This window comes from Lissotriton vulgaris, chromosome 4_1, assembly GCF_964263255.1.
Source record: "Lissotriton vulgaris chromosome 4_1, aLisVul1.2, whole genome shotgun sequence".
Classification (NCBI taxonomy): Eukaryota; Metazoa; Chordata; class Amphibia; order Caudata; family Salamandridae; genus Lissotriton; species Lissotriton vulgaris.
In genome coordinates this window covers 36,263,715-36,290,330 of record NC_141691.1, presented here as the reverse complement: position 1 = coordinate 36,290,330, position 26,616 = coordinate 36,263,715, and the positions used below count along the sequence as shown (strand labels likewise).

The following is a 26,616-nucleotide window of genomic DNA, read 5'->3' as shown; positions in this document are numbered from 1 at the left end:
TACAGCCACTCTCACAATCACTCACTCTCACATATACTCATTTATATACTCCAACACTCACATATATTGCCTTTCACATATGCAGTTACTCATACATATACCAATGAGTCATCCATTCACTCATCAACACACCCATACACACACTCACCCACCCATAAAGCCATTTACAGATGCACTCTTGAACCCATGGACCCAGTGAATCATCCACTCACACATCTATGCCCTGAGTCACAACGCCCACCCATCCACACAGACACTCAGGCACCCATGCAGATACTTAGACAGCAATCAATAACCCATTTTGACCCTCCTTTAGCTACTCACCAACCCATGCAATCGTTTACAAACCAACTGAAAAACTAAACTGTGTGAATGTTGTATCAGTCACTAACCCATGCATTCAGTTAGACACAGTTAATCACACACTTATACATTCAGTCACGCACCTACGAAATCATCCATTCAGACACTCATACACCCACTCATTCTTCAATACATCTTGGCCTTTATATAGATAAAACATATTTAAACTTTACAGAAACACACAGTCACTGGATGATGTCATCCATGATGTCATTTGAGATGTCATCAGTGATGTCACTGACCATGTCATGAATGATGTAATATGTGACATCATCAGCAGTGCATTGCGGGAAAGCAAGTTATAGTTAGCTGAACAGACTATATCGGCCGAATTTCTCTTATTTTGTAAGAGTGAAATGTCCAACTAACTATAACGTCCCTAAAACTTGTGTTTTTTCAGTGAATTCATATATACATACATACATATATACACACATACATATATGCATGCATACATACATACATTCATACATACATACATAATATATCAGCGCACTTGAGTATGCAAAGCACCCATATTGTCATCATTTCTAAGAATAGTTTTCTAAATCACTTTATGCCACAGTATTACAACCTCTACACACTGTTAAGTCCTCAGGGGTTGCTATTAAATAATATCCACCCATGGTTGGAAGTTGTGCCAGAAGAGCAATGCCTTCCGATTCGGTTAGCCTTTGCGCTTCTGGGTAAACACCGCTGATTGTCTCGCAGGAAGAAACAAGATTACTGTCAAGCATTCAATCAATCATGATATTTTTATAGCGCGCAACTCGCCCAAAGGGGTCTCAAGGCGCTGGGGAGAGTGGTCCACTACTGCTCAAAAAGCCAGGTCTTGAGTTGCTTCCTAAAGGAGAGATGGTCCTGGGTTAGCCGGAGGTGGATGGGGAAGGAGTTCCATGTCTTGGCCGCCAGGTAGGAGAAGGATCTTCCTCCGGTAGTGGCTCTGCGGATGCGTGGAACGGCGGCGAGGGTGAGGCTGGCCGATCGTAGCTGGCGGGTGCTGGCCTATTTCCCTGGCAGCATCAGCAGCAGCCCTGCTCTGATGCCCTCCTTGGTCAATTAAAGGAATTATTAATATTCCAATGAAGCCTGGCCTGGTAATGCACAACAAAGCCCTTATCTAGATGGTGTGTGCATCTGGACATGTTGTTTGCTGAACAATCAGTGTGTGTGTAATCAGCATAGTGTCGACACAGCTTTGAGCATCAGTGCTGCGTAAATGCACACTCATATCCCGCCGCACTGTCTGTATCTATATCCTTGAGGTTGAGACGTTAACCAGCCTTCAGATGATGTGTACACATACCCTCCCTACCTGTTTCTGCTGGCTTCACTTGGCAAGTCTTCACCTGGACAGAGAGAAGGGAACTGATTTAACATGGAAGACTGCACCACAGGCCTCTTCAGAGGAGGGCCACTCAGGTGCTACTTACCCCATCTGTACCTACTTTTGGTCAAGACAACCTCTCCCCTTCCATGGCATTTTGGCCGTGGCCACCCTGGGGCCTACTGACTCCAACCTGTACACCCCTTCCTAAACGACCCCTCCCCATCCATGGTACATTGGCGTTCACCACCCCAGTGGCCATTGAGATGAGCCTACACACCCCCAACCATCCATGGCACATTGAACTTGGCCACCCCAGGGGCTTCTTACCATAACCTGTAGTCCCATTGGTGGCATACCAGTGTTAGACACCCCAGAGGCTATGGCAACATTTTCACCAATGTGTTTCCTGAGGTCTATATGGGAGACACAGGCTTGCTTCCTCTTGATAGTGTACACCAATGCAAGGAGCTAAGGGCCCCGGCATCCCTGCAGTGCCTATCAGGCACTCTGCACAGGAGAATGGTTTCGAGAGTTAAACATTTTCCACTGGCAAGTTCTGCAATCGGAAAGTTTGAACTGCCGCATCACAGACGGAACCTCCATTATTCTGAGACCCGTATTGTTGACCTAGTAGTAGCATTCATTAGCTAAAGCCCTTAATGTGTGCAGTAGACAGTGTTTTTTTTAAGTTATTATTGTATGAGTGCGCTCCTGAGTTTGAACCCACAGCCACATGTAATGAAGTGGACGTAAATGCTGGTGATTCCTGTGAGGAGTGCTTTGCAGTGTGACCCGATCTGCTCCCCGGTGATAGAGTCTGCTTTATTGTAGAACTTCACATGCAACTACCTGCCTCCTCTTAATGCTCTTAGGTATGCTGCACCATGGTGCTCATCTTTCAGATAATATTGTTATCTTAACATAATTAAATGGGTTACAGACTGACAAGCAGCGGCTAATTACGCACAATATTAATATTAATATTTGCCGCAAAGCTGCTGCTCAAGCACTGCAAGGACCTTTGAGTCTCCGCGTCTTCGTGTGTTTTGTGTCTGACCGCGCAGAAGACAACATTGTTTGTCAGGATTTAATTTGTGTCAGTGCCCGAAGCTCATCTTGGCTCCCATATATCTCTTATTTTTGAACTCAAATATAGATACATGTAGGTAGTTACAGTTAAGACCTTATTTCTGTTCAAAAAGCGTTTATGGATTCGCCAATATCTTTCGTGCCATTTGATGAATCTTCATGAAATGTTCAAAACTAATGACTAGCTCAGGTCAGCTCCTGTCTTTAAAGTTTGGATGTGATTTGTCAAGCAGTGGCCGATCTAAAATGGGGGTACCAAAACATGTTTTCCATAGGAAATTTTGGAACAGGCTACAGCCCGAACTACTGAACAGAATTACACCAAATTTGGCAAAAAGTTAGCTCTTGGTTCAGAAAGCGACCTTTTTTTTAAATGGTTTAAATCCATTCAGTATTTTTTGAAAAATTAAAAAAATAATAATATCTATATCTGAGCACCGAGGAGGAGCAGCAAATCATCCTGAGCACAAGCTTAATTCTGATTGGCTGCAAACACACCAAACCAGGAAGTATTGGCAGCCATCCTGCGACTCGGTAACTGCTCCCTTCCTGCTCTTTTTTAAGGGGTCAGGCCCTGGGGGATGGGGTCCCCGGACCAAGAGAGGCCCAGGGAAGGGGGGCCACGCGGCCCTCCTTACAAAATTATGTATAAAAAGGAAATGGCCAAGCCCCAGGAGATAGGGACCCTGGGGACAAAAATAGCCTAGGGAAGGGGGGGCCACACGGCCCCACTTCGTGACAAATAATTAAAAAAAATTTAATGAACCAGGCCATTCCCTGGGGGATGGGGTCCTTGGGGCCAAAATTGCCCCTTTCCCATATTTTTGTTTTAATTGGATCAGACCCTTGGGGATCGTGTCCCTAGGGCCCAAAAATATACTAAAAGAAGCGGGACTACACAGCCCCCCTTCTAAAAATGCAAAAAGATCTCGCTGGAGGCCCGACGCAAACATGCTTCCTTGCACAATCTGGGTTGGGGAATTAACTCCCCTTGATTCATGAGGGTCTCAGGGGGATAGGTACCCCACTAGGTACCTCCAGTAGGGCCCACACAGCGGGATTGCTGAGAGGTGGTCCGACCACACCCCTTTTCATACCAGTCTCTTGGCATATTGCTGGTGGGGCGATGAGGTCCTCTTGTGTCCTAGAGACTTCTACACCGAATCTTGCCTTTCGGGTCAATTTTATGGCATATGCACTTACTTGTATTCTCTCGTCTTTCTTCCACGCCAGCTCACATCAGCAGTGATTCTCATGGTCCCATGTACTGACACTCCTAACTACAAGCAGAAGTGTTGAAAGATAAGTCTTCAAACTCGCACTGTTGAAAGCAGTGCTGCATTTGAAAGTGCAGGTACATTAATTACAGACCTCGCTGGTGTCTCTGAACATTTACATAACTGTAGATTTAAAAAAATACACTAATAATACGTGCTCTGCAGTGAGTAAGCAAAGACAAGAAAGAAACAGGATGTAGGTCCTGCTCAGAAACATATAAAACACATGCTCTTCGCGAGGCGTATTGGACATACTTAGATGTCTCAACCAGAAGCAGCAGTCACTGTAACTGCACGTCAGTTTATAACAGAAATGGAAGCAGATTTGTCCATTCAAAGTATGTATGAGAAATATTATGACGCACAGTTTATACTCGAGACATACTTTAAACCCCAGGGTCCATTCCTTGAAGACTTACTCCTGAAGCCTCTGAAACAGCTGGAGAAAGCGTTTACCTCATGTGAGTATGCTGCTGTACTAAAGCAAAGATTGTCCTTAAGTTAGGCATTGTTATCCTTAAATGCCCTTAATTCTGTCCCTTTATTGGAACTTTGCTGCTTATCTCCCTGCAAAAGAAACATTTTGCTGCATGAAAACGCTTTATGAGGTGCAAAGCTAGCAGGAAGTTTGAAACGTACATTTGGGAGGATCAAGCTGAATTTCTAAACAGAGTACAAACTTTGGTATTTAGTATGAGTTTTTGATGTTAATGAAAACATTGTTTGTTGGTATTCTTTTCTGGTGGAAGACTTTGCATTATATTTAATCTGCCAAAGTGAACATTGGTGGAACTGGAGACACATGTTCCAAGGTCCGGATGGCTTATAAAAGGGAAACAGAAGGTCTCATTGAAGCATCGATGGGTGGCCATTTAGGAGCATGGGTAACAAAAACAAGAAAATAAAAAATCACATGCTCCTATTGAGGCACAGGGTGTGTGCAAAAACCAAGGCCCACATGTATCACTTTTTCAGGCAACTCAGCAAACCACCTTGCTGCGCTACATTGCGTGAAAGCGCAGGAATGCAAAGTATTTAACATTATACAGCACATTACTATCCTTTTCTAGCACTGGCGCACTTTTGGCTGCCTCGCACAGTCACCCTTGCATCATGGTGCAAGTGTGCCTACATTGTTATTGTGCAGGAAGGAAGAATGCATCACACGTAGAAAGAGGAAAAAAAACAAGGAGAAATAAAGATAGTTCTCCACATTTTGCTTCACCTTAAAAGGAGCAGCATTTTGAAGCATTGCCAGGTCTACCACCAATATCTGTGACTGTGCTCAAATCCATAGGTGGGTGAGTGGGAACACCCGCGCTCCACCCATGAACACATCCAGTGGGCAGAGGAGCAGCGGTTTCTGCTGCCTTGCTTTACTCCAGATTTATCAAGCCATGCAGGACCGTGCACAGGGGCATTGCATGGCTTGATAAATCTCACTTAGATTTTGCATCACACTTGGGCCCCTTTGGGTGGCTCAAGTGTGATACAAAACCTTGCTTAATCTGGCCCCAAAATTTAAAAAAGGCACATAACAATCCACAAAATAAGATGTAGCACATCAGAGATAAGTATGCATAACAGTTTCCATAACATGTCATTAGGGTCAACACTTAAGGCCACTCGGACACTCGGACACTAGGCCCTCGGACTGCCAGACTCATGGTGGTGCAGCAATGGCTGCACCACCAGGCCACATGTCAACCCTAGTAGTCTTGCCACTTTGGGTCCACCAGTTCAGCCAAGACAAACGTATACAGTGGAACTGCCAAGCACATTAATACTTTTATCACTGCCACTTATTTCATGGAGGTCTTTTCTCCATGAAAACAGTGGTTGTGAGAAAAAAATGGGGCGCTGCAGGGCCCCCTTGTACCTCACACATTGTCGATGCACACAGGAGGGGAAAACATGTGCCCATTGTGTGCATGCATAGCAGTTCCATCAATGAAAAAAAGTCATTATTGGGTGGACGGTCCTCACGTAGGTGTGGAGGTGGGGCGGTCCTGCAGCCGCACCATCAAACCCTTAGCTGTGCCCTCAGTGTGCAATTCACTAGTGGATGAATGACGTCTAGTACATTTTGAGGATGAATTATGAAATTATCATGTAACAGATGTTCATAGTAGTGAATCTCCACAAGATCCCCTATGCCCACCTCCCACCTTCCACCACCCCAACCCTTCTTTCTGATCTCCCGAAAAGATTTTTTAGATTTTCAAATGTAGTTGTTGTAAACGTGTCATGTACAAGTAGTTAATTTGACATGTAAAGCACATGTATACAACTAGTGAAGTGGGCTGTACAAAAACAATGTAATATAGCAATATACCAAAAAACAATGTAAAATAACATTTTACCGAAAATCAAGCTAAAAGCCAAGTCAAAAGTCTTAATATTGGGTCGTAAGTGGAGGTTTGTTTCAAAGGAAAATGTATCTTTATCTGTGTAAATTTTTTGGGGGGCAAAATGCCAGGCAACTTCAAGCTACATCCAACATCAGAAGCAGAAAATATGGGCATCAGATTTTAAGAACTGACACAGTAGGGGTGAGAGTAAACACTGCACCTGGGCAGGAGGCCGTGGATGCTTCGGATGGCTTTGATCAGGTGGTTTCCCACTTTTCAGTATTTTCAAGGTAAAATCACGTCTTCTCGTAAAGGTGGGACACGAGTCCTAAGTGACACTAAATATACTCTGTATATATTGGAAAAAAGTAAGGCACTGTGTGCACATAGACCACTGTCCCCAGAGGTATGGCAGAGGCTAAAGTTAGATATAACTTTAATGTCTAAAGTGGTAGTATGGTCGAGCAGTAAGCCAGTATCAGAGGACAGAGTAAAGCATTTGTTGTACACACTCAGCCAGCAAATGGTCTCACATACTCAAGAACTGAACCGAAATCAAAAGATATAGGTGCTTTATTTTAGAACCAACAAAGTATCAGCATATACTTTCTCAGAATCGATTACTTTAGGTAAATACTTTCCAATTAGGCAATAGACTCTTTGAATACAATAGTCACAGTTAGTTGAAATAGTCAACACAATTTCAAACACAATGCAACATTGAGCTCAATGAGAATTTTTAGTTACATAAAATTAGTTACTTTGTAGATTACTTTTCAAGACTGGATCCTAGATTCAGTCCTGGGACATGTCCTGTAAACAGTTAAGTAAAAGCATTTTGGTTACAGTAGGGATTTTTAAGGAATATTATTGTAGTTTAAAAGTTGAAACTGAGAAACTTTTTCAGTTGAAATTACCAATGTTATCCTATGGAAGGAAATTCAGTTAAGTATGTTTACGTTACTTTTGTAATCCAGCGTTGGACTCCTAGGTTCAGCACTGGGACATCTATCTAAAACAGGTAAGCAATGATGTTTTTATCGTTGGCATGATTTTTAAAGAATATTTGTAAGTTTCAAAAATCGACACTTAAAAACGTTTTCAGCGAAAAGCAGGCAATGATAATTTATGGAAGGAAATTCAAGTTACTGGTAAGTATGGTTAGAATTACATTTCAGGGTCAGTACTGGGCTCAAAGATGAAGCTCTGAGGTCTTTCCTGATAACAGGTGAGTAAATTGGAATTCGTTGTTCAGCTGATTTTAGATGAATATTTTAAAGTTCCAAAACTCCTCACTTAAAAGTATTTCCATGCAGAACCAGTCAATGTCAGCCTATGGAAGAAAAGAGGGTTATCGGCTTTTAGGTAAGTACTCAACTGGTAGAGATAAGGTCCTGGGCATAGACTCAGCAGTCTCCCAAGGGTCAGGTAGGTACAGTTGGTACACCCTCAATGGCACAAGGGCAGCCGGGAGCAGAGGTAGTTAGGTCTAATGTTATCTAAAGAGAGGCAGGGGGCTTTGGTTGGTGGCTGCTGGCTAGCAGGCCACGCAACTGTGGGCTCCTGGTCACTTGCTCATGGCAAATGGGGAAGTAGGATAGGACAAAGGTTGCACTACCAGGGCTGGGTGCAGGGCGCTTTTCAGCCGTCGGGTGCTAAATGTTATTCAATGGAAATCTTGAAAAGTGAACAAATATTGCAGGCTCGGGGACGGAGGATCTTCTGGAGTGACCAACACTTTAAGGGGTACATTGGGATCTTGGAGGGTAGGTAGGCACCCCGGAGTTGGGCACAAGGGGTGCCGAGTGCAGGGGTTTCTTTGGCGTCAGGGAATCTTACCCTCTCCTAGTCACAGTTGGGGGGGGTTCCTGGTTCTGAAGCTGGAGGCATCATCTGGGTCGTTGAGGATCGTCCTTGGGCTCTGGATTCCAGGTCAGAATCACAGGGGGGACGTCCTCAGGGTATTCGTCCACTTGGGCACAGGACAGGCTCGGTGGGTGCAGAGAGGGCTGGATTTGTGGTTCCTGGCTGGCACCAGGGACATTGCTGTTTGGACAGACCCACTGCTCATGGGAGTCCCAGCCTCTAAAAGGGTCAAAGCAGGCAGGTCCTCTGGGTTCTTGAGGTTGTTGCCTGCTGGAGATGCCAGGATTTAGCAGGAGCTGGTTCAAGGATCAACAGGCCTGTAGGGCTGTGGGCAAGTCAGTTGGTGTTGTCCTCTTGTTAGCGGTTGCACGGCAGGTATTCTTCTTCTTGGTCTTGTTTCTTGTTTTGAAATCGGGATCTGAGGAAGGAAGGTTCAGGGTGCCCCTAAATACTAAACTTAGGGGCGTTACAGGTAGGGTCAGGGCAGGGACAAATAGGTCCCTGTTCTGGGATGGGTACTTTACCCTAACCTGCTCCTCTCCTGTGGGATGGGGCAGGAGCCTAGCAGTGAGTGGGCAGGGTACCCCATACTCAAGATGGCAGTAGCCCGGAGTTATGCTTCACTCCACCTCTCCCAGCTGATGGGTAGAGTTGGCCCAGACTGGCACACTCCCTTTCCTGATGTAGGGTTTCCCGCCAGTCTTCCCACCAGAGTGGGAGTGAGAACTGGTAGGGGCCAGTTGCTGAGTACAGAAAGTGGCCTGGAGAAGCTCCTAAAGGCGGCATGCCTTTGAGGCTTCCCCCTGCCCATCCTGGGGGAGGAGACCTAGCACCTTGCCTAAGATGTGCATTGTTGTAGGCCCAGGGGAGCGGGGGGCTCCCACATAGGGGTCCAGCAACATGTCTGCTGTGTGGCAGCCTAAGCAACCTCTCAGACAAGACGTGGGTTGTAGGTTATGTTTCAGGGGGCATCTCTAAGAATCCCTCTCTGGTGCATGTTATATGAAATCCCACACTGGCATCAGTGTGGGTTTAATGTGCTGAGAAGTTTAGTATCTAACTTGTCAGTCTTCAATGTAGCCATTATGGTGCTGTGGAGTTCATAATGACAACCTCCCAGCACCATATACTCTGAATGGCATCACTGCACTTACAGTGCCAAGGAATGGCCCTGGGTACTGTTAGGGCACAAGGTTCATGCACCTGTGCCCGCACAACTGGCATAGGGCACCCAGTTAGAGGGGTGACTGATGTATGCCAAGGCAGTGGGTTTGTGGGCATGGCACACAGAGATGTGTGTCATGTCGACTCTATGTTTAGTTCTGCAGCAGGCAGTGTGTGTGTGTCAGGGCCCCTAAGGTGGCACAATATGTGCTGCTGCCCTTAGAGTTCCTCTCTGGTCACAATTTCCTTGGTATCTAATGAAAAAAATACCAGGGGCTGACAGGTGGCCAGAGGTGCCAATTGGGGTTTAGCTTCAACACAGTTTTAGGGAAGGAACACTGGCCGTGGGCACTTGATTGGCAGAAGCCCGGGGCACAGTCAGTTAAATTACATCAGCAATTCAGCAAAAAGTAGGGGCATACCATCCAAGAAAGATGGCTCTTTCTCAATACAGTGGTAAGGGTTGGACACCAGTGGTTCTATTCCATGCTATGCACATGGGGCGTGAGGTATACGATGGTGAGGAAAGGGTGGAAGAGAACAATAGGAAAGAGGGGGCTGGAATGAGTATATACAAATGGGGACGATAGGCTCGAGCAGGCCGGTTGAGTATTTCTAATGAGACGAGTCTCCCCGCCTCCCAACCCAGCAAGACACCCACTGCCGTACCTGCGGAAGCCACGCTTCTCCTCCTGGATTGTGGCATGGTGAATTGTGGGGGCCTCTGAAGGTACTCCTCTCGCCTCCCGATACCGGTTATCTCCATCCTCGCCTCCAAACTCTGTTTGAACTCCTCTCCATGTCAAACTCTCCTCTCCGGTGACATCACATGCCATCTTCGAGTCTTCCTCCTTTTTAGCCAATCCCACTGTCCTTGCGTTAACTGGGGCGTGTCCTCCTCCTCATGCACCCGGTAAAGTAACCTTCCCGCATTTCTTCCTCCTGCATTGACCATAAAGGACGCTTGTCACTGCTCCAATTGTTCTGGGATGGGTAAAGTGAGGGAGAGGTAGTAGAATCAACAACCCACTATTCAATAGTAGGTGCAGCCCACTCCACCCACCTAGGCTCTCCGTTACACACTTCCGCCCCTGGATTCTCCCGTTCGGGGAGGAAAGTGGACCGGGAAAGATATATTTAGTACCTTGAAGCTCTGCTGCCGCCACGACGCCTAGCACTTTGCTGAGGGGAGCTCGCCTTGTGGATCACCTGATTGTCAGCCTTGCAGCGTCCTGCCCGCCTCCAGCCGCTCGCTGGTGAAGCGTAACCGCCGAGTGGAGCGCGGGGCAGGAACTACATTACCCAGCAGCCACGCGGGCTGCGACGCCTGAAACCGCGCCAGGAGGCGCTTAAAATCAGCGTTGCCCTGACGAGGGGGGAATCCTTTAGTACCTTGAAGCTCTGCTGCCGCCACGACGCCTAGCACTTTGCTGAGGGGAGCTCGCCTTGTGGATCACCTGATTGTCAGCCTTGCAGCGTCCTGCCCGCCTCCGGCCGCTCGCTGGTGAAGCGTAGCCGCCGAGTGGAGCGCAGGGCAGGAACTACATTACCCAGCAGCCACACGGGCTGCGACGCCTGAAACCGCGCCAGGAGGCGCTTAAAATCAGCGTTCGCCCCGCCTCGCGGGACGCTGGGCGAAGCCCGGGCAAAGGACGGGCCGTCTGAGGCCGTCCGAGGTTGGACTAGGTTGGGTTGGGCCAGGAACCCTGCCTGAAAATCCTTTCAACCTCTTTCTGGATATAGTCCATCTGGAACTACACTGTACTGGGTAATTATAACAGCTGCTGGGTCCTGTGAGTAACCATCTTGCTCTGAGAGTATTGTCCATCCTAATCATGCCCGGGAAAAAGCAAACCCCAGCCAATAACACAATCGATAACTATCTTTGTCAAGTCGTGGCAAAAATAAATAGCGACAGGAGATCCTCATTGGGATTAGACTCATCCAATCAATCTCCTTTGGACGATAAAGAGATAGAGGATTCTTTCGCACTACAAAATAGCAGTACATCTGGTGTGATACACGACTCTCTCCACGATACAAATACCATCCAGCCTAGTGGCATAGTTGCTATTACTGAAGACAATAGTGACAGCGAAGCGGTGACAGTGATATCCACTAATAACGAGTCCCCTATCCTTACTGCAGCCCCTGTTCCAGCCCCGAGGGTTACCGGGGGCAAAAGAAAGGTTACACAAAAACGGGGGGGTTTAAGGTCTGCTAGAAATAAAGTTGCAACCCCACCAAGGAAAATACTTGAAGATGAGGAGGATGATCTGTCTAGTGAAGCTTATGTGACCCTCTCCAATGCTCAATTTAATAAACTATGGAGCATGATGGACACAAAAATTAAAGGTATAGTTAAACCCCTGGTTAGTAAAATAGATAAACTTACCGCTGAGGTCAGTAGACTAGAAGGTTTACTAGAGAAAACTTTGGTTGAGGTAGGAAATCTCCCTGAAATCATTGTGTCCAGGGTGGAGCCATTAGTGAGCAAAACACCCTCTGGTGAAAACAGTGGACCTATACCTATTCCTGTGCCAAATCCTCTAATGGTACCACTGATTAATCCACCTGGTGGTGCCTCTGGTGTTGTACCCCCCGTTCCTCCCACTGGTGATTTTAATACTGGGAAAGGGTCCTTCGAGCTTGTAGTAGAAGCTTCTCCATTAGTTCTCGTCCTTGCAAATGTCCCCCCACTAGCATCTGGAGAGGTTGAATCAACATCATCTTTATTAAACAAATCTTTATCATGGCTTACTAACAACATGGTAATCTCTTCCTGGGGTAAGCAGCAATTATCTGAAGAACTTGTAAATGCCAGAAGGGTAGAGTGGATTGGTAACAGGGTCAAAAGGTTCAAGGGGGATTGTGTTGTCCTTAACTTTTCAGACCCTGAGGTCTTGCCAAACATCTTGCCCAACATCTTACCCCCACAGCGAAGATCAACTTCAATTGTCCCATTGACTTTGGACTTTTTCTATCCTCGGAAAGGAAGGGGCCCGAATTCTAGCACTTTAAGAACAAAATGGAACGTTGTGACCAAAAGGGGCAGTAAGGATGTTGGTTTTACTGAGTGGGGCCTAGGCTTGGAAAATAGATTCTCTGCCCTTTCAAACCTGGATGCCTGTGATTGACAACCATTTAACCCCAAGCCTTTGTTGCAAAATACCCTTGACGCATGTTCTACTGGGGAGCCTGGTTATATAGCAGGCGCTCGAATTGAGACAGTCAACTCTGAGGACACAGTTGGACCAATCAATGAAAATGCAAATAACATTAGTATTGATGACACGATGTTGAATGGGTTTGTCTCTAGCCCTAAACCTGTCATGGCAAACGGCACTGGGAATCTATTGTCCTGGAATGTGGCCGGGCTATGCTCCAAGCTGGATTGCGGAGTCTGGTTTGGGTTTGTTAGCCAGTATGATGTTTGCATTTTCCAAGAGACATGGGCCTGTGATCCTGTTTTCGCTTTAGGGTACTTAAATTTCTATGTTCCAGCCATCAAGGGCCCAAAAGGGCGCCCGATGGGGGGCCTTACCATATGGGTCCGTCAGTCCCTAAAGGTTGTATTAAAAAGTGTGGAGCTTCATCAAAAAGATATCCAGCTCATTAGACTCATGAGTGATTCATCCATTTCCATCGACATCTATAACATATACGCTAGAGGTGGAAGTACAGGAAAATCTGAGGTCCTCCTGACCCTATATAATCTTCTAGAGACCCATTCTACCAGGAAGAACATAATAATTGCAGGCAACTTAAATCGCACGTTTGAACCTCTAGACACTGGGGAGGCTTTCTTAGGTGCAGAGGAAGATAAGCAATGGGATATTCCTGCACTAGATTCTACTCCAGTAACTCGCTGGACTCAGGATATTTTAGGTCTAAATGCAATGTGCCTGGAACAAGGGTTAAGAGCTCTGAATGGCCGAACAAAGTCAGATAGAGTACCAGCCATGACTTTCAACAATGGGAGAAACAAAAGCCGCATCGACTATGTCATTTGTAGTATGTCTCTTTGGTCATCTGTTAGCGATATGGTTGTAATGGAAAGGCTTGAGAGCGACCATAACCCTTTATGTGTTTTTCACAAATGGTGGTTGTCAGAAGATATTGTTTCTATTCCCTGTGAAGAACCTCTACCTCCGTTGATTGTACCAACAAATGACATGCGTAGGTTGAGGTGGACAAGTGTTAGGACAGACCAGCAGGTCTTAGAAAAAATAGGAGTGGCAACTGACAAGGCTATCATGGCCCTAGAGTGTGTGGCAGGGTATCTTCCGGGCCAAGACGATACTACTAAAGTACATGAGATTCTCTTTAATGAAATTAAATGTTATTTTTTAAAACCTGTAAGCAGAAAGAGGGTATGTGCTTATAGAGCTGCTAAGTGGTATAATCATGATTGCAAGGTGGCACGAACCTCTTTGGGAGCCGCAATTAAGAGTAAAATTGTGGGGGTTATTCGATCTGCTAGGAAGCATTATAAAAACTGCATTGCCAAGGCGAAAAGAGATTGGGACGAAGCCCATTGGAATAAGTTGAAATGTGCAAGTGATCGAAAACACTCTAGATTATTTTGGCACATTGTCAAATGGGGTCAAGAAAGGATTGAAGAGTCAAGTACCAACAATGTCCCACAGGACGCCTGGGTTAAATTTTTCAGTGAACAGTATGCTACTAGGGACCAGATTGTAAGTAGTATTTGTCCCACTCATTTATTTGCAGAAGACAATGTCTTCACGCAGAGTGAAATACTGTCTGCCCTCAAAACTGTACACAGTGGCCGTGCTCCTGGCATTGACGGGGTCCCTGCGGACGTTTTTCTAAATGACACTGGAAGGTGGTGCAAATATATTTACCTGCTAATAAACCACATTGCCAGGGGTGCAGATATCCCGGTATCATGGCGGGGGGCTGTAATCATCCCGATATATAAAAAGGGAGATCGTGCCCAGCCTTGCAACTACCGCCCAATCAGTCTAATTGATACTGTCCAAAAAATCGTGGGGCGAGTGATTGTAAACAGATTGCTCGACTGGGCGGAGGATCACAATATTTTATCTCCCTTCCAGGCTGGGTTCCGCAGGGCAACCAGTACTGTGGATCAAGTCTTTCGCTTTCAACTGATCCAGTGGAGGACCATGGTGCTAGGTGGAGGCAGCCTCTATGCCGCATTTGTCGATCTGCGGGCTTCCTTCGACCTGGTACCACGGGCAAAACTGTGGGAAGTGCTTGCGGCTTTAGGAGTCCCAGGGGTCTTGCTGACCTTGATCATGAGATTACACGAAGGTACTTATGCCAAAATCCAATGGGGCAGGTACGGTAATGACACTGTTATTATTGTATGAGTTTTCTCCTGAGTTTGAACCCACAGCCACATGTAATGAAGTGGACTTAAATGCTGGTGATTCCTGTGAGGAGTGCTTTGCAGGGTGACTCGATCTGCTCCCCGGTGATAGAGTCTGCTTTATTGTAGCACTTCACATGCAACTACCTGCCTCCTCTTAATGCTCTTAGGTATGCTGCACCATGGTGCTCATCTTTCAGATAATATTGTTATCTTAACATAATTAAATGGGTTACAGACTGACAAGCAGCGGCTAATTACGCACAATATTAATATTAATATTTGCCGCAAAGCTGCTGCTCAAGCACTGCAAGGACCTTTGAGTCTCCGCGTCTTCGTGTGTTTTGTGTCTGACCGCGCAGAAGACAACATTGTTTGTCAGGATTTAATTTGTGTCAGTGCCCGAAGCTCATCTTGGCTCCCATATATCTCTTATTTTTGAACTCAAATATAGATACATGTAGATATATGTATATATTACCTACTGGCGTTCGCCAGTAGGTAGTTACAGTTAAGACCTTATTTCTATTCAAAAAAGTGTTTATGGATTTGCCAATATCTTTGGAGCCATTTGATGAATCTTCATGAAATTTTCAAAACTTATGACTAGCTCAGGTCAGCTCCTGTCTTGAAAGTTTGGGTGTGATTTGTCAAGCAGTGGTTGATCTAAAATGGGGGTACCAAAACATGTTTTCCATAGGAAATTTTGGAACAGGCTACAGCCCGAACTACTGAACAGAATTACACCAAATGTGGCAAAAAGGTAGCTCTTGGTTCAGAAAGCGACCTTTTTTAAAATGGTTTAAATCCATTCAGTATTTTTTGAGAAATTAAAAAAATCCAAATATCTATATCTGAGCACCGAGGAGGAGCAGCAAATCATCCTGAGCACAAGCTTAATTCTGATTGGCTGCAAACACACCAAACCAGGAAGTATTAGCAGCCATCCTGTGACTCGGTAACTGCTCACTTCCTGCTCTTTTTTAAGGGGTCAGGCCCTGGGGGATGGGGTCCCCGGACCAAGAGAGGCCCAGGGAAGGGGGGCCACGCGGCCCTCCTTACAAAATTATATATAAACAGGAAATGGCCAAGCCCCAGGAGATGGGGACCCTGGGGCCAAAAATAGCCTAGGAAAGGGCCCACTTTGTGACAAATAATTTAAAAAGATTTAAATGAACCAGGCCATTCCCTGGGAGATGGGGTCCTTGGGGCCAAAATTGCCCCTTTCCCATATTTTTGTTTTAAATGGGTCAGACCCTTGGGGATTGTGTCCCTAGGGCCCAAAAATATACTAAAAGAAGCGGAACTACACAGCCCCCCTTCTAAAAATGCAAAAAGATCTCGCTGGATGCCCGACGCCTCCTTACACCACTCTGCAAACGTGCTTCCTTGCGCGTTCTGGGTTGGGGGATTAACTCCCCTTGATTCATGAGGGTCTTAGGGGGATAGGTACCCCACCAAGTACCTCCAGTAGGCCCCACACAGCGGGATTGCTGAGAGGTGGTCCGACCACACCCCTTTTTATACCAGTCTCTTGGCATATTGCTGGTGGGGCGATGAGGTCCTCTTGTGTCCTAGAGACTTCTACACCCAATCTTGCCTTTCTGGTCAATTTTATGGCATATGCACTTACTTGTATTCTCTCGTCTTTCTTCCACGCCAGCTCACATCAACAGTGATTCTCATGGTTCCATGTACTGACACTCCTAACTACAAGCAGAAGTGTTGAAAGATAAGTTTCCAAATCGCACTGTTGAAAGCCGTGCTGCATTTGAAAGTGCAGGTACATTTATTACAGACCTCGCTGGTGTCTCTGAACATTTACATAACTGTAGATTTAAATCAATGCACTAATAATACGTGCTCTGCAGTGAGTAAGCAAAGACAAGAAAGAAACAGGATGTAGGTCCTGCTCAGAAACATATAAAACACATGCTCTTCCCGAGGCGTATTGGATATACTTAGATGTCTCAACCAGAAGCAGCAGTCACTGTAACTGCACGTCAGTTTATAACAGAAATGGAAGCAGATTTGTCCATTCAAAGTATGTATGAGAAATATTATGACGCACAGTTTATACTCGAGACATACTTTAAACCCCAAGGTCCATTCCTTGAAGACTTATTCCTGAAGCCTCTGAAACAGCTGGAGAAAGTGTTTACCTCAGGTGAGTATGCTGCTGTACTAAAGCAAAGATTGTCCTTAAGTTAGGGATTGTTATCCTTAAATGCCCTTAATTTTGTCCCTTTATTGGAACTTTGCTGCTTATCTTCCTGCAAAAGAAACATTTTGCTGCATGAAAACGCTTTATGAGGTGCACTGACGGAAAATGCAAAGCTAGCAGGAAGTTTGAAACATACATTTGGGAGGATCATGCTGAATTTCTAAACAGGGTACAAACTTTGGTATTTAGTATGAGTTTTTGATGTTAATGAAAACATTGTTTGTTGGTATTCTTTTCTGGTGGAAGACTTTGCATTATATTTAATCTGCCAAAGTGAACATTGGTGGAACTGGAGACACATGTTCCAAGGTCCGGATGCCTTATAAAAGGGAAACAGAAGGTCTCACTGAAGCATCGATGGGTGGCCATTTAGGAGCATGGGTAAAAAAAACAAGAAAATAAAAAATCATATGCTCCTATTGAGGCACAGGGTGTGTGCAAAAACCAAGGCCCACATGTATCACTTTTTTACGCAACACAGCAAACCACCTTGCTGTGCTACATTGCATGAAAGGGCAGGAATGCAACGTATATAACATTTTACAGCACATTACTATCCTTTTCTAGCACTGGCGCACTTTTGGCTGCCTAGCGCAGGCACCCTTGCATCATGGTGCAAGTGTGCCTACATTGTTATTGTGCAGGAAGGAAGAATGCATCACACGTAGAAAGAGGAAAAAAAAACAAGGAGAAATAAAGATATTTCTCCTCATTTTGCTTCACCTTAGAAGGAGCAGCATTTTGACGCATTGCCAGGTCTACCACCAATATCTGTGACTGTGCTCAAATCCATAGGTGGTTGAGTGGGAACACCCATGAACACATCCATGGGGCAGAGGAACAGCAGTTTTTGATGCCTTGCTTTACTCCAGATTTATCAAGCCGTGCAGGACCGTGCACGGGGGCATTGCATGGCTTGATAAATCTCACTTAGATTTTGCATCACCCTTGGGCCCCTTTGGGTGGCTTAAGTGTGATACAAAACCTTGCTTAATCTGGCCCCAAAGTGTAAAAAATGCATAAAACAATCCACAAAATAAGATGTAGCACATCAGAGATAAGTATGCATAACAGTTTCCATAACATGTCTTTAGGGTCAACACTTAAGGCCCAATTATGAGTCTGGCAGTCCGAGGACTGCCAGACTCATTCATGGTGGTGCAGCGATGGCTGCACCACCATGCCACATTTCAACCCTAGTAGTCGTGCCACTTTGGGTCCACCAATTCAGCCAAGACAAATGTATACAGTGGTACTGCCAAGCACATTAATACTTTTATCACTGCCACTTATTTCATGGAGGTCTTTTCTCCATGAAAACAGTGGTTGTGAGAAAAGAATGGGGCGCTGCAGGGCCCTCTTGTACCTCACACATTGTCGATGCACACAGGAGGGGAAAACATGTGCCCATTGTGTGCATGCATAGCAGTTCCATCGATGAAAAAAAGTCATTATTGGGTGGACGGTCCTCACGTAGGTGTGGAGGTGGGGCGGTCCTGCAGCCGCACCATCAAACCCATAGCTGTGCCCTCAGTGTGCAATTCACTAGTGGATGAATGACTGTCTAGTACATTTTGAGGATGAATTATGAAATTATCATGTAACAGATGTTCATAGTAGTGAATCTCCACAAGATCCCCTATGCCCACCTCCCACCTTCCACCACCCCAACCCTTCTTTCTGATCTCCCGAAAAGATTTTTTAGATTTTCAAATGTAGTTGTTGTAAACGTGTCATGTACAAGTAGTTAATTTGACATGTAAAGCACATGTATACAACTAGTGAAGTGGGCTGTACAAAAACAATGTAATATAGCAATATACCAAAAAACAATGTAAAATAACATTTTACCGAAAATCAAGCTAAAAGCCAAGTCAAAAGTCTTAATATTGGGTCGTAAGTGGAGGTTTGTTTCAAAGGAAAATATGGGCATCAGATTTTAAGAACTGACACACTTTGTAGGGGTGAGAGTAAACACTTGGCAAGCGCAGCTGGGCAGGAGGCCGTGGATGCTTCGGATGGCTTTGATCAGATGGTTTCCCACTTTTCAGTATTTTCAAGGTCAAATCACGTCTTCTCGTAAAGGTGGGACACGGGTCCCAAGTGACACTACATATACTCTGTATATACTGGAAAAAAGTAAGGCACATAGACCATTGTTCCCAGAGGTATGGCAGAGGCTAAAGTTAGATATAACTTTAATGTCTAAAGTGGTAGTATGGTCGAGCAGTAAGCCAGTATCAGAGGACAGTGTAAAGCATTTGTTGAACACACACAGTCAGCAAATGGTCTCACACACTCAGGAACTGAACTGAAATCAAAAGATATAGTTGTTTTATTTTAGAACCAACAAAGTAGCAGCATATACTTTCTCAGAATCGATTACTTCATTTAAATGCTTTCCAATTAGACTCTTTGAATACAATAGTCACAGTTAGTTGAAATAGTCAACACTATTTCAAACACAATGCAACATTGAGGTCAATGAGCATTTTTAGTTACATAGAATTAGTTACTTTGTAGATTACTTTTCTAACCACAGGACTGGATCCTAGATTCAGTCCTTGGACATGTCCTGTAAACAGTTAAGTAAAAGCATTTTGGTTACAGTAGTGATTTTTAAGGAATATTATTGTATTTTAAAAGTTGAAACTGAGAAACTTGTTCAGTTGAAATTACCAATGTTATCCTATGGAAGGAAATTCAGTTTCCAGATAAAGTATGTTTACGTTACTTTTGTAATCCAGTGTTGGACTCCTAGGTTCAGCACTGGGACATCTATCTAAAACAGGTAAGTAATGATGTGGGAAGGAACTTTCTAGACTGAATGATATTGATATTGATTACCTTCTAAAAAAAAGTGTTGGCGCAACCCATGATAAATAGCTGGAGGAAATAAAATTGGTATCCCTACTTAGACACCATACCAAATCAGGGGCTTAGAATGGAACTTTTAAGGGTGAGAATTGGGACAAATCCAGCTCGGTCAAATAGCGAAATAAAAAAGGAATTGATGGGTCCAGATAGCAGATGCACATGCAGGATCGGTTTGAAATGTAATTGCTTGCATATATTAATGGATTGTCAAAAATGAGTAGTCCAGCGAAAACAGTTTTTACGACCGATTTTCATAAAATATAGTATTAGGTCCCGTCTGCAAGCAATCAAGCTCCTCACTGATATGCATCACCTTGATATCGCCATAGCTGTGGCAAAGTTTATCCAGGCTTTCAAAAGGTTGTACGTGGAATAGGGACTGGAGAGATAGATTGAGTAATGAGGAATAGAGATTGAAGGTTTATCCTTTTTAACATTTTAAAAGAGGTTTTTAGTGCAAGCTATTTTTTTATAGGATAATTGAATGTTATTTAGCTGCTGTATGAAATGGTTTTACTATATCTATGATGGAGGATATGAAATTCCACAGATGTTAATGGAATGAAATGTTTTTGTAATTATTTTAAGAATTTTGAAAAAATTAGTATTTTTTGTGGTTTAAAGATTAATGATCTAAATAAACTTTATTCTGACTCAGACTCACTCCCTTTCTCAACAGTCTTGTTATAGGTGAGACCAGATGAGCGAAATGAGAGCTGAATCTCCGGTAATTGTTGGAGAAAACTAAGAAACTTTGAATGTCTCTCACACTCTTAGGAATAGTCCACTCTTGAACAGCTGTCACCTTTCTCTCAGACATGCTTATTCCCGGGGGATTTAATACAGCTCCCAGGAAATCAACCTCTTCCACATGAAACACACATTTGCTCTACTTGCAGAACAAACTATGCTCTCTTAACTTTTGGGCAAATTGTTTGACATGTATTTCCTGATTGGGAGATGAGGTGAAGATTTCGGCTGTATAAACAACCACAACTCTGTCTACATACTCTTTAAGCACATCATTTAGAAAGTATAGAAATCCCGCAGAAGCATTGCATATCCCAAAGGGCATCACAAGATACTCAAATAACCCATAGCGTGTTTTGAAGGCAGTCTTCCACTCATCCCCTTCGTGTATCCGAACCAGATGATAAGCCCCTCTGAGGTCAAGCCTAGTGTAAATATTGGCTTCCCTCAGCTGGTCCAAAAACTCTGGGATGAGCGGGAGAGGGTATCACTTTCTCACTCTGTTTTTGTCTAACATGCGGTAGTCAATGCATGTTCTGAGATCTCCATAATGAAGAAAAGTGTGAGGCTGCTGATGAACGAGAGGGCCTTATAAAACCTATGTCAACATAGTAATCTAGGTATTCTCTTAAATGCTTAGTCTCCAAATCAGACAAGGCATAGACCATACAAGAAGGGATCCTGACTCCTGCAATCACGTCTATCCAACGATCGTAGTCTTGGTGAGGAGGAGTTATTTCTGCTTTGGCTTCACAAAATTCCTCCCTATATGATGCATATTCAGAGGGAAGTAATGTATCCTTCTCAGTGGCTGTGTCAATGTGGAATATTTGTCCACCTACCACCGTACAAGTCAGAGGCCTCCGAAGTCATCTGCGGCGTCCCTCAAGGATCATCTCTGAGCCCCACCCTCTTCAACGTCTACATGAGCCCCCTCGCGGCCATCGCACGCAAACACAACCTCAGCATAATCTCCTACGCCGACGACACCCAGCAGATCCTCTCCCTGACCAACGACCCCGCCTCCGCCAGAGCCAACCTGCACGAAGGGATGAAAGAGGTAGCCGAGTGGATGACGACCAGCCGCCTGAAACTGAACTCTGACAAGACGGAGGTCCTCATCCTCGGCTCTTCACCCTCCGCCTGGGACGACTCCTGGTGGCCTCCCGCCCTGGGCACCGCACCCAAACCGACAGACCATGCACGCAACCTGGGCTTCATCCTGGACTCCTCCCTCTCCATGACCAGGCAAGTCAACAACGTCTCCTCGGCGTGCTTCAACATCCTACGCATGCTACGGAAGATCTTCTGGTGGATCCCCACCGAGACCAGGAAGACCGTCACCCAGGCCCTCGTCACCAGCCGACTGGACTACGGCAACGCCCTCTACGCTGGTACCACCGCCAAGCTCCAGAAGAGACTCCAGCGGATCCAGAACGCCTCAGCCAGACTCATCCTCGACATCCCACGAACCAGCCACATCTCCGGACATCTGAGAGACCTTCACTGGCTCCCCGTCAACAAAAGAATCACCTTCCGCCTCCTCACCCACGCACACAAAGCCCTACACGACCAAGGCCCGAACTACCTCAACAGCCGGATCAACTTCTACGCTCCCAAGCGCCACCTCCGATCAGCCAACCACGCCCTCGCCGTCGTCCCCCGCATCCGAAGAGCGACCACAGGAGGAAGGTCCTTCTCCTACCTGGCCGCCAAGACCTGGAAGTCCCTCCCGACGACCTGCGCCTGACCCAAGACCACCTCTCCTTCAGAAAGAAGCTGAAGACCTGGCTGTTCGAGCAGTAGCGGCACCCCCCCCCCCCCAGCGCCTTGAGACCCTACGGGTATGTAGCGCGCTCTACAAGTGTCATTGATTGATTGATTGATTGATTGAGTGTAAGCGCTAATGTATGGGAGCCAGGAAATCGCATGCAATGTATTTTGCACACCGCTGACAGAAAAACTACTGCTTTCCTTATCCAGTCAATTTCGGGATTGTATTGCCATAAACACTGCATGCCTAGGAGCACCTCATACTTGGGAACTTCAATGATATTCAAGATATAGGGGCAGATTTATGAAGGGCTTGCGCCACGTTTACGCCGCCGTTGCGTCACGCAACGGCGCGGAAACGTGGCGCATCCCTGCGCCCTATTTACAACGTGACGCATCTAGGAGATGCGTCACGTTGTACAGCACTGCGCCATGAGGAGGCGTTCCTGCGCAGGGGGGGCGTTCCTGCGCAGGAACGCCTCCTGAAAGTGGCTGAGTGAAATCTATGAGATTTCACTCAGTCACTTTCAGGGCAATGCTGCGTCAAAACCCTGCGCCTGCTTGAAGCAGGCGTAAGGCTTGAGGCAGCATTGAAAGAATAGGCCCCCCAAGAGCATTGCTGGAGCTGCGTCACGCTTGCGACGCAACTCCAGCAATGCGTCACTTTTACGGCACAGATGCGTGACGCATCTGTGACGTTTTTGCCCCATGGTGCGCCGCATTGTGAATGCGGCGCACCATGGGTGGCGTAGCTGTGGCGCACTGTGGCGCATGTTAACTGGCGCATCCCTCGGGATGCACCAGTTAACATAAATCTGCCCCTTAGTCTTCTATGTCGTCCTGCTAATCACACTTTAAGATCAACCTACCTTCCTCAGTTTGTTTTGTGATAGGACCTGATATTAAAGGTTTACCATCCACAGCCAATATTTTCTCTGGGGTTTCTCTGGGAAGGCTTTGTAAGTCTACCTTTGTACCAAGCAGCATTCAATATATTTCCAGGTGGCTCCGGAATCTATCATCCCCCACACTTGGTGTTCATGATGACCGTTCGTAAGGGTCATCGATAGCACTATATGTGAGTCTGTATTTTTTACTTCATTTCCTGCTAGTAAAGGTAAGTTTAGATCCTGTCTCTGATGAGTCTCTGCAGTTAAGTCCATCTCTCGTGTGACCCCTTTACCTGTAGTATGTACTACTGCAACCACTACCTTTTTTTGAATCCTGTGTCTCTGGTTTATGGGTGCATTCTCTCACAAAATAGCCTTTCTTACCACAATACTTACATAGACACTGTGCTTGATGAAGCTCTCTTTCTGCTTTAGACAAGGGTGCACTGATGGCTCCCACATCCATGGGTACATTGCCAGGCCGCACCTCTCTCCCGGTGAGCATAATGCTTCCTTCATTTCATCTCAGAGTCCCCAATAGTACAGGGACACCCTCTTCTCCACAGGCCAAGCGTTTTCGGCTATCAGACGATTGAAAAACCTAAATAAGTAATCAAATCTCTTTTTTCCCTGTCTTAGCCCTAAAAGTTCCCTATCTGCACTAAACATAGTGGCACGTCTATCAAATACCCTTTTGAATTCTCTACGAAAGGCATTGCAGTCAGAGAGTAAAGGGTTGGCATATTTCACCAACGGTACCGCCCAATTAGCAGCATCCCCCGTCATATATGAAATGGCAAAAGCCATTCGAGAGTGGTTGTTTGGGAATGAAGCTGGATGGCTGAAAAAATTTAACATGATCTGAGTAAGGAAGATTTGTATTTTAAGGGGCTCTCCTGAATATCATTATCATAATACTTTATTCGATATGTTCATATCATAAAAGTACAAACATTTAGACATTTCCAGACAAAAAATTGTTGCTTAAAAACATTCTAACTAATTCTTTACTTAAAAACAGTAGTACACTATACAATTTAAAAGAGTAATTACACAGGTTAAAATGCAGCCGCATGATCTAGTTTTTAATTCCATTTAGCAGCCTTGAGCGTATAAACCAAGCACTGGCAAGAAACCTTGCGACCCCAAATACAATATACAGAGATGAAGTGTCTGTTAAGAGGATACGTAGGCTAATCCTAAAATCTCTAACGCCCAGCTTCTTGCATACTGGTTTTAGCCACCTTGACCTTGACCTCTTGTATGCCTTGCAAGCAAACAAGAAGTGGGGTAGGGATTCTTTCACATATGGACATCCTGGGCAGGTGAAGCACTGGTCCCTCAATCTTTTCCACCCCTCTATAAAATTGTTGAGAGGAAGTATATCGTATCTCATTTTCAGATAGAGGGATCGATCTCTCGGGACTTGAATAAAGTCTAAGAAGGGCTCTAGTTTTCTAGTTGGTTTGTGTTCTAGAAATTTGATGGTAAGTACCCCCCGCTTAGTACTCTTTATATCCTCAGCCTGTACCCATTCCCAATAGATTTTTTGACAATTTGCTTGGGGGGGGGACTGGGAATCCCAATATTTGCCCATCCACAGGATCATAATCAGCTGCCTTAGTTTATTAAGCCACTGTATCCTGTTTGAACTATTCAAGGCAATTAGTTCATCCAAGACCTTGGCATGATTTTCCAGTTCTGGTGTCCTTCTCAGACGCACCCAGAATAGCAAGGGGCGAAGGCGAATTATGTCAGCAATCGGGCGTTTACCTGTATCATTAAAAAGGGGTTTCAAGAGTGTTGAGTGAGGGAGGGAAACTGAATCCCTAACAAACGTATTCTCTGCTCTTGTCAGGTCCTTGATGCATTCACAGCCCCATAATTCAGAACCATACACCGCTGAGGCCAGTGCCTTGCCTTCATAGACAGCTAAAGCTGGAGCTATAGGCCTACTAACTGACATACCGCTCTAACATAGAAGTAAACCAAATCCAATCAGAACCACTCAAATACGCTGATTCCTCAAAATTGCTCCAGAGGTCCTTTTGAGGTTTAGTAGCATCTTGGCCACGTGGGAGTCCCATTTCATTCTGTCATTAATCCTTGCTCTCAGGTAGTCAAATTCCTCCACCACCTCTAACGGGGACCCATTAAGTGTTATATACACTCTCCTCGCTTTATTTTGGGAAGAAAACGCCATTAACTTGGTTTTGGTGGTGTTTACAGTTAGCCCCCGCTCATCACAAAACAGGCTAAATCTATCCAGCAGTTTTTGGAGACCCGTAGGAGTTTTGGACATCAGGAGGGTGTCGTCTGCAAAAAGGAGGGTAGGGGGTCTTCTCCCCTGCCAGGGCTGGGGCATCCGCGGGGTCCTCCCTCAAATGGGCTACCACCTGAATATCTCTCAGGACTAGTTAAGGGAATGGGTGGAGGTACATTTAACTATATCTGCGATCCCAATGTATTTGCGTTGAAAGGGTTCCTTATTTTGTCTATCTACCTTGTCCCTTAGAGCTGCATATTCAGCTCTCAATGCAACTAATTCCTGTTGGAACAATACCAGTGCTTGCATTACTTCATCTATAGATGGCATCCTCGTGATTCGCCCAGATTGGGAGGAGTAAGTATCGTGGGTGTGTAATTCTGTAACGTGAACCGGATTTTCTCAGAATCCGGGCGATGCACAAAAGAGTTCACCTCTTGACTTCCCAAAAACTGACCTATTTTATACAGAGTATTGAGGCAATCAAGCTGGGGATGGGAATTTGGGCAGAACAGCAGAGAACAGGACACCTGTGAACAAAAAAAACAACACATATACCATAGTTCTATAACACTGTCTAATCTCAGTAAGTCTCACTAATGTGACTGGTACCTCATAACAAGAACCAAGTAGTCACTGTGTTTCACTTTATAATCCAGTAAAGATTCTGCTCTATCCTGGAAAAATGAAATACCTATAACAACAAAGCGTAGGCAATTTTTCCGTTCTCACCTCTCTCACTCCGGTGATAATAAGCCAAGCATAAATCATACATACACTTCTTACATTCCCATCAAAAAGGAAGAAAAGAAAACATGAATTTAACTATCCATAGTCAAAAAGAAAGGCTTGAGTTACAACCCCTCAGAACCAATATGAATGCTTGGTTCCAGTTACAATGTTCCATGATAAACAGATGTTCTCCCATAGAAATTGGATGAGATAAATTATATTACCACAGTTAGTGCAAAGAAAGGGTCAAGTCTTTGGCTCTGAAACCCTATTAGAGCCACTCTAAATTGTACCTCATGAAATGTGGG

At 45.2% G+C, this 26,616-nt stretch overlaps 1 protein-coding gene across 2 annotated transcripts in view; it reads left to right on the top strand.

The window, feature by feature from the left end:
• Nucleotides 1-4,306: 4,306 nt before the first annotated feature.
• LOC147718294 (nicotinamide N-methyltransferase-like) overlaps nt 4,307-26,616 on the top strand; it is a 57,738-nt gene continuing 35,428 nt past the window's right edge. The window contains exon 1 of one of the 2 annotated variants that reach the window (XM_086966682.1): nt 4,307-4,520. In XM_086966682.1, coding sequence (XP_086822808.1) covers nt 4,319-4,520 — 202 coding nt within the window. In that variant the 5' untranslated portion in view covers nt 4,307-4,318. Of the gene's footprint in view, nt 4,521-16,749; nt 16,964-26,616 lie in introns of those variants that run through there. The other variant, XM_086966683.1, reaches the window with a different exon arrangement.